Consider the following 15536-nt stretch of genomic DNA (forward strand, 5'->3'; position numbering starts at 1 on the left):
AAACTGGGGCAGCAGTGTAACCTGGAGGAAGGCAGAGGGGGAGGAAGCATGGTAGCAGCCAAAGACAGAAGTGATGTAGATGTGCAAAAATATGATCACAAGTGCTTTACAGTTAATGGCACAAAGTGTGTTTGAACAGAATGAATGACAAACTGATGTGTGCATTAAACACATTCAATATTAAACTGTAAATCTGTCCTCAGCAGTTTTCTTCTGTCACTGATGCACGTTAGTAACTAAGTAAGTAAGAAGCACGTTTCTCTGCACAACAAAACATACAAATACAAACAGCAAAAGCCAAACTGCTGCTGGAGACTCTCGTGGAGCTGAAAAGCTTCTTAGAAGGATTTACCTGCTGGAATAAAATAGTCATAAATAAAACATATAATGTTAAATACTTTGTGTTTTTGTGCCACGGTGCTTTGTTCGCCTGAGCATAGCAGCCATAGATCTTCTTTTCTTTCCTGTTCAACATGCCGTCAAGATCCTCATCGTCATGGTGACGTGCCCGTGGCTTCTGGGCTTGGCGCGCCGCATCCTCAAGTATCTGCTGATGCATCAGGCTCTGTGCTCACCTGAACCTGCAGAGTTTTAGAACTCCATTAAAGGCTGAGCGACACGAGCTCGTTAACGCTCAGATTTTTAGTAAATACAGCTCAGCTGCAAGGATTAAACAATCTGCCCTGTGTGTGTGTGTGTGTGTGTCTGTGTGTCTGTGTGTGTCTGTGTGTCTGTGTGTCTGTGTATATGTGTGTGTGTGTGTGTGTGTATATGTGTGTGTGTGTGTGTGTGTGTGTGTATATGTGTGTGTGTGTGTGTCTGTGTGTCTGTGTGTGTGTGTATATGTGTGTGTGTGTGTGTGTGTGTGTCTGTGTGTGTGTGTGTGTGTGTCTGTGTGTGTATATGTGTGTGTGTGTGTGTGTGTGTGTCTGTGTGTGTGTGTGTGTATATGTGTGTGTATGTGTGTGTGTGTGTGTGTGTGTGTGTGTGTGTGTGTTACACTGCTAAGGAACTGGTGGTTGCAGCAAAAGACTATCATTTAAATATTTCATCACGACTGATAACACTGTATCAACCATCAGCTCAGCCACTTTGTCTTTTATTAGCTGCAGAAAATGTTTCCATCAAATCCCTCCAACCCAGAGCCTTTGGTTGTTCACTGGTGCCTCACAGACGTGATTCTTTAGACTTGTGTGTGCGACTGTTTACTAAAATGAAAGAAGGCATGAGAGCAGGAAAATGCAGCCTGTTCTCTTCCTTCTTCTTAAGGTTTAAAAGACATTTTAAGCAACAACTTAACTGACTTCAAACTTGGATTACTTTCTGTTCCATAAGTAACGACTTTTTAAAAATGTCTAGAAACAAATATCTGCATCTGCATATGTATGAAGCTGCAGGCGATCGACACATTTCTGCCACTGGAAGTTTTGCAATCACACACCTAACTACACATGAAGTCAAGTTTGTCCTTGCTGCTCAAGATGCTTTGGGTTTGTGAGGAGCCCTGTGAGAGCTGCCGTGTGAGGAGAGGAGCCCATTCTCAGCTCCGGATTGGCAGCATCCAGAGCCGAGGCTGGGCTCTGTGTTTTGAGATGATCAAAAGGCTTATCTGAGCATAGATGTACAACCTGTAGAGCTTTAACACCCGTATGTGGATTGTTAGCAGTGTTGGGAAGGTTACTTTTAAAATGTATTCCATTACAGATTACATGCCCCAAAATGTATTCTGTAACGTATTCCGTTACGTTACTCAATGAGAGTAACGTATTCTGAATACTTTGGATTACTTAATATATTATCATGCTGTTTACAACTACATGAATGTACTATTGCTGTGATTTATTACTGTTACTGAAGGTCCGCGGCTCCGAACCGTAGTAAAGGGACCTCTGGCTAATACGGTGGGTTCTGTGTCGGCTCGTAGCTGAAAACTAGCTTTACTTTGTTGTCTGGGTCAACTTTGCTAGCAGAGACAGAGAGAGGCGTTGAAAGGCTGCTCCAACAGAACTTATTGTTTCAGAGGAAAACACGAACACGGTGTACAGTCGAGTCTTAATAGCTTACTTACAGCTGGGCTCGTCAGGCTCTCTTCTTGGCTGCAGTGGTTATTATTATATTTACATGCTTCCAGCTCCCGTTTCTGCTCGATGACAGCTCGTACTTTTCCTTTTTCTCCCTCCCTCGCTCACAGACACATAACGTGTATGGCAGTCCATTCTCCCTGCAGCACGGACTACACTGCCCATGATGCTACATTCTTTAGAGCTATACCTGTAGCATTCTGCCTGTTAGCTTAGCACAACAACAACAACAGGCGCTCTCTCACCCAGGAAACACACAGAGAGAGAGCGTCACCCTGTAACCATGGCAACCGTAACGCTGCCTGGAACAACAGAACGTAGCTGTCAAACAAAACCCAAACAGTCCTGACCCGCCACAATATGAAACAGGGAAGTACCGCCGTGTAATCCATTTATTTCAACAAAGTAACTGTATTCTAAATACCACCTTTTTAAACGGTAACTGTAACGGAACACAGTTACTCATATTTTGTATTTTAAATACGTAACGGCGGTACATGTATTCCGTTACTCCACAACACTGATTGTTAGTTACACAAATCATAGAAAAATTGCCCCAGAATTTTAGAGTAAATCTGGAATCCTTTTTCTTGTGTAAGCTGTATTTGTTGTCCCATCCCTCCTTTTGAAACATGGTCGTTTCCATGTGTCAATTTACCATAATTAGGAGAATGAAGAAAAGGAAAAAGTTAGGTACGTTTTATTTTGGGCAATATCAGCTCTGTGCTAAGAGATGAAGTTCGTGTGGTTGTCATGTTAATCCTGGGGTCTGGTTCCATATTGTGTTTAACTCCTGGCTTTGCCACTGCATCCACACTGTAATAAAATAAGCTCCACAGTTACAAACAGCTGTAGTTTATGACAGTAATAAGACATTCAGCCACAAGTTTGTGATGTGCAATGGATTTCCCTGAATCCATTAAAAACTATTGTTTCCATAATGTGTTTAAATCATGTATCACCCCGTGTGTTTGCCTGTGTTCTGTGATGGCTACATGGCCTACTTGATTTTAACTGGGGTCCAGGTTGTGTGATGTCGAATTGTCCACAAAGACCTTCAGGTTAGAGTTGGCGAGCGGTGCGTCCTGTAGGTCAGGTCTGGGTGAACAGGCTGCTATAAAATCATGTGGTTAACCATCTGCTGCTGTGGGTTTAACACAGTCTACACAGAGTCTACTAAAAAGTCAACCTGGTGTCCTAATGTGGCAGGTCTATGTCAGCTGTGGATGAACTCAGCATTTGGTAGCAAGTGTTTCATTTTTAACAGTGATGAGCGATATGGCCATGTTTATGAGTGTTAGCTGCTCTCATTGCATGTGTGTGTGTTAGTAGGTGGGTTAATGCATTCTGTCTGTCTGCTGTCTGCCTCTCCTGCAGTCCTGCAGCAGTTCATGGTTGTGAGATGTACATTGTCAGCAGTAGGCCTACTCAGTACTTTATATGGCCCCACCTGTTTGTATGCATGGCTGACAATGCCAGAGCTCCTAAAAAGACGATGGTTGGATGTCCTGGAGGATCTCCTGGCAGACCTGGACAGGGGCATGCTCCATGCCAGCTGGTGGAGATAATGCAACATTTCATTATTTGCCAACCGCGAATAAAAGCTGGCAAGAAGAAGGAAGACCATAGCCAGCCATATATTAATCAGTCGTGTCAAAATCTACAATCAAAGAATACAGAAAAGCAAAGCGGGATAGCATTTACTGTTCCTGAATTTAATATCAAAGTAAGGAAAAGGACCAGTGATGGTTTGCCAGTATACACTGATAAACCAGTGTATACTGGCAAAGGTTTTACAAAATCCAAAGGAAAACAGGAGAAATGAGAAGCACAGGAAGGAACAGGAGAGAGGCGAAGGTTATTTCTCATCTTAGATTTGGACACATTGGTCTGAATAACACGTTTCTTTTAATAGAGAAACACCGTACAGGGAGTGTGACTGCAGTAGAGAACAGGAAACAATAGAACATGTTTTAATGCATTGTCAGAAATATGATGCTGAAAGAAGACAGCTGATCAAAAAGCTTGAAAGTCAAACTGGTGGATTTATTTTGTAAGAACTCGAGAAGTGAAAGTTATAAGGTCATATTTTGGTTTTTAAGTCAGACTCATTTGTTCGGGAGGATTTGATTTTTTTATTTATTTCAGTCCACACTCCTCACCAGTTGGTGGCGGTAATGCACCATTTTGCTGTTTGCCAACCGCCAATAAACAATATAAAGAAGAAGACTCCTGACGGTTTCTCTTCAGGCAGTTGTGTGGTCAACTGCAGTCGAGGGTCCTTCTATTGGAGGTGACATTCAGTCGGCTAGCAGAGACGGGGAATAGTTAACGTCACAAACGCCTCAAAATGGCACAGGCAGTGCAGAAGTTGGTTGCTAAAGTACCCACCCTGGTTAACGGTAAGCTAGTCTGTTATTTGGACGCGTCCATTAGTGGAGGCTGAGGTAGGCAGCTTTCTTCTCGGTGAGAAGACTTCCGTAGGCCGACGCTGTCAGCGACACTGTGACCCGGGCGTCAGTTGAATGAAGCAGGTGTAACTGACGCTTTCAGACGTAGAAGGCCTTTGACGTTGATATGCTGTGTTTTTGTTGTTTTGCTGTGTTTTTGTTGTTTTGACATGTGTTGTGGATAAGCAGGTACATCGGTTTATTTGGTTTGCTCTCAGCAAACACAATCCGCGTAGCTGATGCTAACGCTACCTGCTAACATCTCAGAAGCTCTGCAGCTAGGATGGCGACTCGATAGCAGCATTTAACTTTCTCTCTTTCTTTCAGCCGCTGTCACCTACTCCAAACCTCGCCTGGCAAACTTTTGGTACTATGCGCGTGTTGAACTTGTCCCACCTTCCCCCGCTGAAATCCCTAAAGCCATCGAGGGGGCCACAAACATCATCAAGGGGTTCCAGACGGGACGTCTCGGTCAAACCACAGTGAAGGTACGCGTGTTAATCTAAGACACAGGTCATTGTTGTTTATGTAAAAACAACAACAAAAACACGTCCACGGCTTTTTTTAATTAAACCTGCGGCCGTGGTCGTGCATCTTAACCACAGGCAGATGTCACATTATTAATAACAACCAAAGCCTCTTGTGCTGACTTTACATCGTCTCAGGTCTGTCATCTCCTGGGTTCATTAACAAAGCAGTAGCTGTAGGACATTATAAAATAAGGACACATTTCTAGCTTCTGATAGTAAAGAAAACCTCTTTGAGACTGTGGGCAAATTGTTGTTGTCTTAAGAAAATATTCAGGATTATTATAAAAGCTGTGGTTGTACACACAGTAATGCACTGGTGTGCGTGTGTACATGGATGAGGACAAACTTGAAAGTTTTTAACACAGCCTTTAGTCGTTTGTTGTGTTTCATCTCTCACACGTCTCCTGAGCAAATCCAGCCAATTCTTCTTTGGCAAATCTCTCAAGCTTCTCCAGATGTAACGGATTTCAGTTCAGCCCCAGGTTTTCAGTAGCATTCACGTTAGTCCAGTCAGTAATGTTCACTTTGGTCTTCAGGGGAAAATCCTTCACCAGGAGCAACGTGTGTTTTGAATCGTAGTCCTGTTGGAGGAAGCAGCAGAGACGTAAAGTTTTGCTGCCGACTACTTTTCTTTCAAAATCGTAACATATCCGTCGTTCTTCATGATTCCCTCCACAATGATAAGATTTCCATCCCCACAGCATAAAACTCCCACCAACATGCTTACAGTTGCTCTGTAATGCTGTGAGAACTTAGCATGTGTTTAAAGCTGAGCGTCACAGAGTTCATTCATTGCACAGCAGTAGTTTGTGCTGTGGCTAAATGAAAAGTTCCCTTTTTCAGGAGGAGGATGGTAATAAGTCTGCTATTGTGTGCAAATAGTAATAATTCATGTTTTCTAAAGAGAAGTGGTGTGTTTAGAAACGCCTTCATCTGTTTTTAAAATGATAAGAAAAAGCACCTGGGATGTGATGCTATATTATTGATCACTGTGTGTCGTACAGGAAATGTTAATTCAGTATTTCATTAGTGAGTTCCTTCATCATATTAGTAATTACTGACAGAAATGGATCAAATTATGAATTAATCTTTTTTTGAGGCGACTGAGGTCCTTCAACATCTGCCAGAAAATGCTCAGGATTTTCTACGAGTCGGTTGTGGCCAGTGCGATCCTCTATGCTGTTGCATGCTGGGGGAGCAGGCTGAGGGTCGCAGATGCCAACAGACTCGATAAACTGATCCGTAAGGCCAGTAATGTTGTGGGGACGGAGCTGGACTCCCTCAAGGTGGTGTCTGAGAGGCGGATGTTGTCCAAGATAATGTTGGATAACACCTCCCACCCACTCCATGACATGCTGGTCAGTCAGAGGAGCTCGTTCAGTGAGAGACTGAGAAAAGCACCACTGAACGACACAGGAAATCATTCCTGCCTGTGGCTCCCTGTACTGCTACAGCTACACATGTTTCTTTTTCAGCTATTTATTAATAAGTGACTTTTATATGTATATAGATATCTAGATAGTGCTATTCTTAGTTAGTGTATTGTCTGTCTTGTTAATGTTTGTTTATAATGGAGCACTGTAACAAAAATAATTTCCCCTAGGGATCAATAAAATATTCTGATTCTGATTGTGAAACCTGTAATTATCCAGAGCAGCAAATAAAATGTTTTGAATTTCAGGTTGTGTGTGAATTCTAATCCTGTACTTTTGATGTTGCTTCTAATGCAAATCCAACCTGTGTCCTTGCTTCCTCACAGGATGCTTTGAGGAACGGGCTGGTGGCCACCGAGGTGCTGATGTGGTTCTACATTGGAGAGTGCATCGGCAAAGGAGGCCTCGTGGGCTACAATGTCTAAATTTTGGACTTTAAAGCATTTTTTTTCTTTTGAGCATTGTATGCTCAACCTACTCTATGAAATATGGGAACCAGTAAAGCTGTTGTGTTAAAAAATCTGTTTTTGACTCATCAATTGAACCTTAATATTGAATGAATCTGCAGGTTTACTACAAAATGTTATTCCTCTGCTCAAAGCTGAGTTGAACGTCATCGTTCCTGTTGCTGTCAGTAGGATTGTGCAAAAACTACCAACATGAAATCATGTGTTGTACTATAACTATGCTGCTGTAGTTAAGTGCTGCAAAAAAGTACTGATCTGCTAAATGTGAACAATCGATGAGCTTTCCACTGCCAAACATTCACGCAGACACTCTCTGATGACCAGTGTTGGGGAGTAACGGAATACATGTACCGCCGTTACGTATTTAAAATACAAAATATGAGTAACTGTATTCCGTTACAGTTACCGTTTAAAAAGGTGGTATTTAGAATACAGTTACTTTGTTGAAATAAATGGATTACACGGCGGTACTTCCCTGTTTCATATTGTGGCGGGTCAGGACTGTTTGGGTTTTGTTTGACAGCTACGTTCTGTTGTTCCAGGCAGCGTTACGGTTGCCATGGTTACAGGGTGACGCTCTCTCTCTGCGTGTTTCCTGGGTGAGAGAGCGCCTTGTTGTTGTTGTGCTAAGCTAACAGGCAGAATGCTACAGGTATAGCGCTAAAGAATGTAGCATCATGGGCAGTGTAGTCCGTGCTGCAGGGAGAATGGACTGCCATACACGTTATGTGTCTGTGAGCGAGGGAGGGAGAAAAAGGAAAAGTAGGAGCTGTCATCCAGCAAAAACGGGAGCTGGAAGCATGTAAATATAATAATAACCACTGCAGCCAAGAAGAGAGCCTGACGAGCCCAGTTGTAAGTAAGCTATTAAGACTCGACTGTACACCGTGTTCGTGTTTTCCTCTGAAACAATAAGTTCTGTTGGAGCAGCCTTTCAACACCTCTCTCTGTCTCTGCTAGCAAAGTTGACCCAGACAACAAAGTAAAGCTAGTTTTCAGCTACGAGCCGACACAGAACCCACCGTATTAGCCAGAGGTCCCTTTACTACGGTTCGGAGCCGCGGACCTTCAGTAACAGTAATAAATCACAGCAATAGTACATTCATGTAGTTGTAAACAGCATGATAATATATTAAGTAATCCAAAGTATTCAGAATACGTTACTCTCATTGAGTAACGTAACGGAATACGTTACAGAATACATTTTGGGGCATGTAATCTGTAATCTGTAGTGGAATACATTTTAAAAGTAACCTTCCCAACACTGCTGATGGATGCATCAGGGGCAGCTCACGGTTCAGTATCCAAGTGGACTGGATCATGTTCCACATGGGAGACGAGCTGTGCTGCTGCACTTTAAAGGACTGCGTTTAAACTGGGCTGTGTTGTATTTTCTGATGGTATGGTGGATGGTATCGAGGCCTTTTTTCTCTCTCACGGTTTAGTTCTTACATTCAACCACCAGAGGGCGCTGTGTGTCTGCACAGCTCCCTCTGTGTAGTTTGAGATTTCAAAGGATGATGTGGAACATACTGCTAGTATTCAACATAAGACACCATTTCTAATCCAGTAATGTATTTACATTTGGTGATCCTGTCTCATTCGGTCCAGTTCTGCACACAGCTCACGAGACAAAGCTCTGTTCATTTATGAGTTCTTTATTTAAATCGATGTTGTTACAAAACAATTCTCTTTGATAGCAATTATACTCTGGCTGTCCATTATCTAAGTAAACATACACAAAATTAAATAAGGGTTAGTTAGAAAAACTCGTGACGACCTTTAGATAATATCACAACACGACCAGATGAAATGACAGCATTCTTGGAACAGTAGTGAAATTATAACAATGCACCTTCATAGTCACACCTGTCGTAGGAGTGCAGTTTTAAAAAGAATGATTCAATAACAATAGTGAACAATGTAATGACATCACAAAACTGACATTAACTTTGGGTAAATCTGTAATCAGCTAAAATGTTTAAAAGTATCATATTATCCAGCAGATACCATCAGACGCCAAACAGGATAACACTTCTTTTCTTGTGTGACAATGCAGGAGTTGTGTATTTCAATAATACATATATATATTTGTTAAACTGCCATGAGAATATGATTTGACAGCTACATTCAAAGCTTAATACATGTGGTGTTCAAAAAAAGTGTAAAGACATGTGGAAGAAGCATCATAATCCTTAAAAAATAAGCTGTGAGTTTTATAATGGTTGCAAAAATAGATATTCCAAAAGCACTGGTGTATATTCGCAGAAATCTTTTTAAAGCAGCTCAAATGTCAGCGTTCACTTGACGTTGCAGATCCTGACTGACGTTCCGACTCCAAAGCCCGGATAGAGGGGCTCGACAAATTTAGTCTCAAACCTGTGCAGGAGGGTCATGGTGTTGCCTATGCTGTAAAACGCCAACACCCCTGCAGTGTGATCCAGGTACACGCCTATCCGCGGGGAGTGAGGGCCATGGGCGGGCTTGTCCACGCGGTTGTGCCACGCTGAGTAACCGGAGTCAGAACAAAGCAGACTCCAGGATTTGTCGTTGTAGCCCAGCAGACAGAGCGAACCTTTGCCCTTTCGACTGATGCTCTTATAAGCCACTCCGATGGAGAACTCCCCGCTCCACTCGATCTCCCAGTAGTAGCGGCCTCCGGATAGAGCTTCTCGGCACAGCACCTGGGCAAAGCTATCGAACCTCTCTGAGTTGTCTCCGTAGGACTGCAGCTCCCTGGTGCGGATAACTTTCCTGCTGTTCTCAGAGATGCAAAGCTCCTTGTAGGCTGTGTTATGGTCTAATTTCAGTTGGCAGAAGTCTGAAGAAGGAAAGACAACGTTGTTTACACGGTTTTGAACTGGATTCAATGTCGAGTTTTTAAAAGTTGAGCCTAATGTAGCTGTTTTACTGCAGAACAGAGCAGTGATCCTATAAGGATGTGAGGATATCTATGCTGTACATGAATTTAAAAAATACCAGTCGTAGAATTCCTGAAACAGACTTAAATCCAGTAAAAATGCAGTAAAAGTGTTTGTCAGTTACAGATTTATTGTTTCATAACCTGCACGTTGATACACAGCGCTGTCCTGCTGCGTTTTAGTCACATGTTCTTTGTTGCTTTGAGGCTGTTTAGCTCAGAACAACAGTGCTGCCTTATAACTCATAGGTGTCAAACTCTGGCCCGCGGGCCAAATTTGGCCCGCAGCCTAATTACATTTGGCCCGCGAAGCCACCAAATTATTAGAGCTAGCCTACTGGTATTATACAGCTAATATATATATAATATATATATTGTTTAGTATTAAGCTTTGCTTGTTCCATATTCAGTTTTTCAGCAAAACGTGTTTGAGTCCATAAGAAAAGATTCATTCTTATATCTGGAGGAAGATTTTTTTTTCAATAAATATTAACGTTAGCCCGCGACTTTGTTCCAGTTTTGAATTTTGGCCCACTGTGTATTTGAGTTTGACACCCCTGCTATAACTAAACGAGAGAAATGAGACTTCTGTGCCATAAAAAAGTCAGTGAGTGAAACACATTTTCCTGAGGCGTCGTGGAGCAGGAGTAAAGCAGCACGCTGCAGGAAAATACAACCTGTCAAACTGAAAAAGTAGAAAAATGAACACTTGAGTACGTTATGTTCAGAACAACTTACATTTCAGAAAATCCGCTCTGGTCTTTGGCTCTGGGGGAGTGTTGTCCACGGTCATTTCTTTGCCTGCACATGAAACATCTTTGTTAGGTCAAGGTGAACTTCACGCGCCCACACAAATGCCTGTAATTCTTTGGCTGCTGTGGTTTTTAACTCGGGAACATATTCTGACAGCCTTTTATCCTCGACCACATGGATAATAATTAACCTCTTGCGGTTATAAATTGCTAGAGGAGCCTCACCTCTGCTCCTTCTGTCCAACGTTCGACTCTCTGTAGTGTAAACCGGGACCTCATTCACTGTAAAGCAGAACACACATGATTAGAAACCCTGAAGTTTTACTCTGTGTTCAACATCACGTTTGTGCTGCTCACACCTGACTTGGAAATCCTGAGCAGCTCCTCTCTGCCGAACTCCTCGAGGCGCTCCTTAATCTCGGCCACGGCTTTCCTGACAGCCGCGAAGGAGAAGTCGGGGTTCACGCTCACTCTGGGTATGAAGCCGTCATCCGTGGGGGTGCAGAGGTAGTTGAAGTTCTAGTGCAAACATGACAGCCAATGAGAAATGTGAGCTAGTGTCACATGGACGGTGACACGCCTGGGTTCTCAGTACTGTGAGTGTTATATTATGGAAATGTATTGATCTTTAAAAAGGGCTCAATATTTCTCCACGGTGTCATCGTTAATCACTCATTAATAAGTATCCTATTACCTGATACGACAGCTAACCTCACTGTCAGCTGTTGACAGCTTCTGCTGCGTGTTACCTGCAGGAAGTGGATGTGGTCCTCAGTGCTGTACAGCTGCTTGAGGCCAGACTCTTTTTTCTTCAGCTCATCGATCTCTTGTTCCAGACGCTCGATCAAAGCCTCGGATTGGCTGAAAGCAGCCTTCTCATTGATCCCAATCAGCTTGCTCACCTCTGACCTCATCCTCTCAATGGAGCGTATCATATCCTCAAACATCTTCTGGCTCTCCACCATGGCTCTGTGCGCTGAGTTCTGGGCAAAGCAAGCAGGAAGTCATCGCTTTACAGCCTGATCAGCTGAACTAAAGACGGATCTTTGTGTAGAAACGGTTGTTGAGGCCTTACCTTGAGGGAATCCACCGCAGTCTTGAGCTCCTCCAGCTCCTTCACCCTCTCCTGGCATTTTTGTTTAATCTCAGCTTGGGAGACTCCCAAAAGTTTCTGCAGAATTAAGGAGTATTACAGAGATATGCGTTTTAATAATGTCCCAACCCTTTGTGCTCATGCTGGCAGCTAAACTGGCTTTAAGATTCCTATCATGTTTAATGCAGCTGGATGTTGTGTTTTTATAAAAGTTATACCAAATGTAAAGCTGCAAACATTCTTTCTCATCACGCAGTATCTGGCGTGGCCCTGTGGCGTCCTTAATAAGCCCCTCTCAAAGATCTTAATACATCCCGCTTTTATCTCAGAGGGAGAGGGGGAAAAATCTTTGGAGGAATTCTGGCCATGTCAGGAATGTGAATCTACCAGCGTCTGACTTTTAAAGAGACGTTTCAAGGTGCACGCAGCGCTGACATGCAGACTAGAAAGCTTCTAATTCAGCTTTTACTCGAGCCCACCGACCCATTCTTCAAGATAAGCTTGAGGAATGTGGGGAATCTGGGGAGGGGGGATCAACAGAGAGGGGGAGGGGAGACAGAGCGGGAGATGGAGTGAGACGTGTTGGACTCAGGTTGTAAATCTTTAGATGAGAGAAACCAGACTCCCCGCACAGAGCTCGTTTAGCCTGCATTAGCTGTAAAAACACTCCTGATTACTCACACAGCTGCTACATTCATGTCTAACCCACAGTGTTACAGGCAAAGTGAGTCATTTGAATGCACATTGCTCACAGAGATTGAATGTAGGTGTAGAGCCTGCACTCCCTGACATTCCTGCAGCGCTGCACTCCCACAGGTGGGAACCAGCGCAGCAGAAAGAAGGCTGCGCTTTCTGTGTGTTTATCCCACAGCTGGGATAAAGCCGCTTTCACCGCCTGTAAGACACGCCTCCGGCCGGTGTCCAGCTAATCACAGGGCTGGATTTGTTTTGGCGGCTGTGAACGCTCGCCGGGGTTGCTGATAGCCTCGGTGAAATGGGTCAAAGTACAATCACCAGTTCAGGGGAAGGAATTGAGAAAAACAGCCTGTTTGCTTTAGCTCAAGTTATTCCAGAGAGGATGTGCTCCTCACCTATCAAAGAAAACATTCAGCTCTGTCTCAGGCGACGGCATCAGCAGACACTGTTGTTCTTACCTGCTTCTCGCCCCTCTCTGCCTCAGCAGACACGATGTCGTGGCCCCGGTGCTCGCTGACTGTGCAGATGGCACAGATACACATTTGATCTGTGCGACAGAAGAGCTCCAGGGACTTCTGGTGCTGCGGGCAGATCTTCCTGTCCAAGTTCCCTAACTCGTCCACGAGCTTGTGCCTCTTGAACGTGGCTGATTCATAGTGTGGCTTCAAGTGCTTTTCGCAGTAGGACGCCAGGCAGTTGAGGCAGGACTTGACAGCCTTTAATTTCTTCCCGATGCAGAAGTCACAGGGCACGTCGTTTGATCCGGCAAAGACGCTCCCCTGGGACGTGCTGAGGTTGAGGTTCAGACCGCTCTTCTTGATCTTCTCTGCCACCATGCTCAGAGTGGCGTTGGGCCTCAGTACAGGCCTCTGGGTGAATGTGATCTTACACTGAGGACAAATGTAAATCCCCGTGTAGTCGGCTTCGTTCCAGTAGCCACTGATGCAGTCCATGCAGAAGCTGTGGCCGCAGGGGATCGCCACAGGGTCCCTCAGCAGGCTCTGACACAGAGAGCAGCTGAAGTAGTCTGGAGAGGTGTGATCAGCCATTGTGGTGGTCAGCCCTGGAGAAACAGTCAGGGAGAATGCCAGGAGGAGACAGGGATTTCGTCGAGTGTGCCTGTAAGCCCGCCCTCGAGAGTGTGGTACAGCCTCAGAGACAGGACCTACTTGTATTTCTAAATTCCAAAAGGTTATTGATTGAAAGCAGGCAAGGCCCCGCCCCCGTCCTGTGAGTACATCGGCCCTGCCCAGTTCAGATAAGCAGGTTGAACGAGCAGGGAGAGGAAGAAAGAGCAAAGCAGAGAAGGCGCAGAGAGAATGAATGAAATGTAAAAAAGTCGTGACAATAAATGTGCAAGAAAACGTTTCCATTTCCCTGCAGCTTCCTCTTCTCTCACTCGCATTTCTCATGTGGCTCATCTGCGGCTGAGCTGCGCACACACTTCTTGGCAGCTGCATTTCCACCTATTGTTGTCCCACAGAATCGCCATTGTCTTAAACCGGTTATAGTCCGACAAACATACATGCAGCCGAAGGTACTGAAGGAATTTCAGGGACCACCCAATAAACAAACACGGGGTTTGAGAACGACCTCAAACGTCTCTGCTCACATCTTTCGTCAGAGAAACTCGTTTAAAAGTTGTGATATTTGTTCTGTGACTGGCCCGACTCGTCTGTTCACTCGTACGTTTATCTGCAGATATGCGGCTGGTTTCTGTTGTTCAGTGCTAAGAAAACATTCATGTGTCAAACATAAACGCAAACAGACGCATTCCTGTCGTGTCCAGGTGTTGTTGGGGTAGATGTCTCGCATAGTTGTGTACATATTTCACTCGAGTTACGTGGCGATGCAAAATGCCCCCTCATAGTTCCTGCACAAAGCAGGGGAAGAACTCCTGAGGTGAGCCGACTCTCTCCACAGCGTGAAGTGTCTGCTGACATCACCGGCCTCTCGTTAGCATTTCAATTAGGCCTAATCTACTGACACTAGTGTCCAATTCACAGGCAGGTTTCCTGCTTGAAATTACACTGAAAGTACACATGTTAAAAACAGAAATACAAACACTCTGAACACTGTTTGAAATTAGCTTCAAATAAATTGTGCAACGTATGTTTGCTGATCTGCAATCACATGGCAAAGTAATCTTAAGCTTCTAAAAGGTACATTTGCTCCACCTTCAATTCATAGCTTGCATTACTTCATACACTCGGTAGTTTCACCTCCGTATTTGGTCAGGTTTCTGATAAGCCAGTTTTCCTTCCTTCCTCCAGAGTAAAGGGAGCATTGTGCTTACAGATTAACCACCTGCTTCTGGACAGCACGACTGCCAAAGGGAACAAATCTTTGAATCAAAGTTTTAACTGAGCGTGCTCGCTAGAAGAGTGAAAGCTTAACAGCACAAGTTTGGTCAAATGTATCCCGTGCTCCGAGGAATCTGAAGCATAACAGTGTTTCCAGTCAGTTTTATTAAGATTGGAGCAGACGCCCACTTTAAAGAGTGGCAGGCTTGTTATCAGGCTGTTTTCTCCAACAAAGCAGACCGAAACTCCGCAGTCATCCACAGTCATATATAGTCCAAGCTCAAGGGGAAAGGTCACCCTTTATTAAAGTGCAGCGAGCGTGGTTTCTTCAAGGTGAGCGCAGGAGAGCGCTCGCTGTTTGATCAAAGGAAACGAGTGAAATGAGCTTAAAAGGAAGAAAGATTTAAAGAAAAGTGAAAATGCAGGAATCGCTCATCAGTGCACACACAAGATTTCAGTGAAAAAGACTGTTGCAAGATTCAGAAGAAATGTTGCTCGACAGGATGCATAACTCAGATAGGGATGATCCCAAACGTAGAACAGCGCTCAAAGTGTCTAACAGCTCAGAACTGCATTCCCGTGTTTTTTCATGTGTTGTGGTAATGATAAGGAAAAGACAATGTGCACATCCTTTGTTATTGTTATGATATAAATTTTTGGTTTGCTCGACAGTGAGTCCTGAAAAAAAGAAGGGAACGGTATCAAATCCTTACACATGCACACTAACGATCATTGTTAGGCGCTATTTTAGGTCGTGATGCAGCTGAACTGTTTATAAGGTCGGGGAAACCTGCAGCCAGCAGCGAGCCAC

The 15536-nt window shown here is 44.1% G+C and overlaps 2 protein-coding genes across 2 annotated transcripts; one reads left to right on the plus strand and one right to left on the minus strand.

The window, feature by feature from the left end:
• The first annotated feature begins 4309 nt into the window (after nt 1-4309).
• atp5mg (ATP synthase membrane subunit g) lies at nt 4310-7428 on the plus strand. The gene is made up of 3 exons (XM_006806767.3): nt 4310-4483; nt 4859-5019; nt 6821-7428. Exons 1-3 carry the CDS (start codon nt 4432-4434, stop codon nt 6917-6919), a joined length of 312 nt encoding a protein of 103 aa, XP_006806830.1. The 5' UTR covers nt 4310-4431; the 3' UTR covers nt 6920-7428.
• Nucleotides 7429-8606: 1178 nt separating this feature from the next.
• Nucleotides 8607-13674, minus strand: ftr82 (finTRIM family, member 82). The gene is made up of 7 exons (XM_087847000.1): nt 12881-13674; nt 11709-11804; nt 11383-11616; nt 10993-11152; nt 10859-10915; nt 10620-10682; nt 8607-9782 (listed from the first exon to the last, which is right to left on the minus strand). The coding sequence occupies exons 1-7, from the start codon at nt 13469-13471 to the stop codon at nt 9262-9264; spliced, it is 1722 nt and encodes a 573-aa protein (XP_087703126.1). The 5' UTR covers nt 13472-13674; the 3' UTR covers nt 8607-9261.
• Nucleotides 13675-15536: the final 1862 nt, after the last annotated feature.

This window comes from Neolamprologus brichardi, chromosome 10, assembly GCF_056152115.1.
Source record: "Neolamprologus brichardi isolate AB-2024 chromosome 10, ASM5615211v1, whole genome shotgun sequence".
In the NCBI taxonomy this organism is placed as follows: domain Eukaryota; kingdom Metazoa; phylum Chordata; class Actinopteri; order Cichliformes; family Cichlidae; genus Neolamprologus; species Neolamprologus brichardi.

Excerpts from the sequence above, each read along its gene's own strand:
- ftr82 (XM_087847000.1), bottom strand. The coding sequence starts at position 13,471 with ATGGCTGATCACACCTCTCCAGACTACTTCAGCTGCTCTCTGTGTCAG. Across the intron at positions 11,805-12,880 it reads CAGAGAGGGGCGAGAAGCAG|AAACTTTTGGGAGTCTCCCA; the intron begins GTAAGAACAACA and ends TTAATTCTGCAG. Across the intron at positions 10,683-10,858 it reads GTTGGACAGAAGGAGCAGAG|GCAAAGAAATGACCGTGGAC; the intron begins GTGAGGCTCCTC and ends TTTCATGTGCAG.
- atp5mg (XM_006806767.3), top strand. The coding sequence starts at position 4,432 with ATGGCACAGGCAGTGCAGAAGTTGGTTGCTAAAGTACCCACCCTGGTT. Across the intron at positions 4,484-4,858 it reads AGTACCCACCCTGGTTAACG|CCGCTGTCACCTACTCCAAA; the intron begins GTAAGCTAGTCT and ends TCTTTCTTTCAG. Across the intron at positions 5,020-6,820 it reads TCGGTCAAACCACAGTGAAG|GATGCTTTGAGGAACGGGCT; the intron begins GTACGCGTGTTA and ends GCTTCCTCACAG.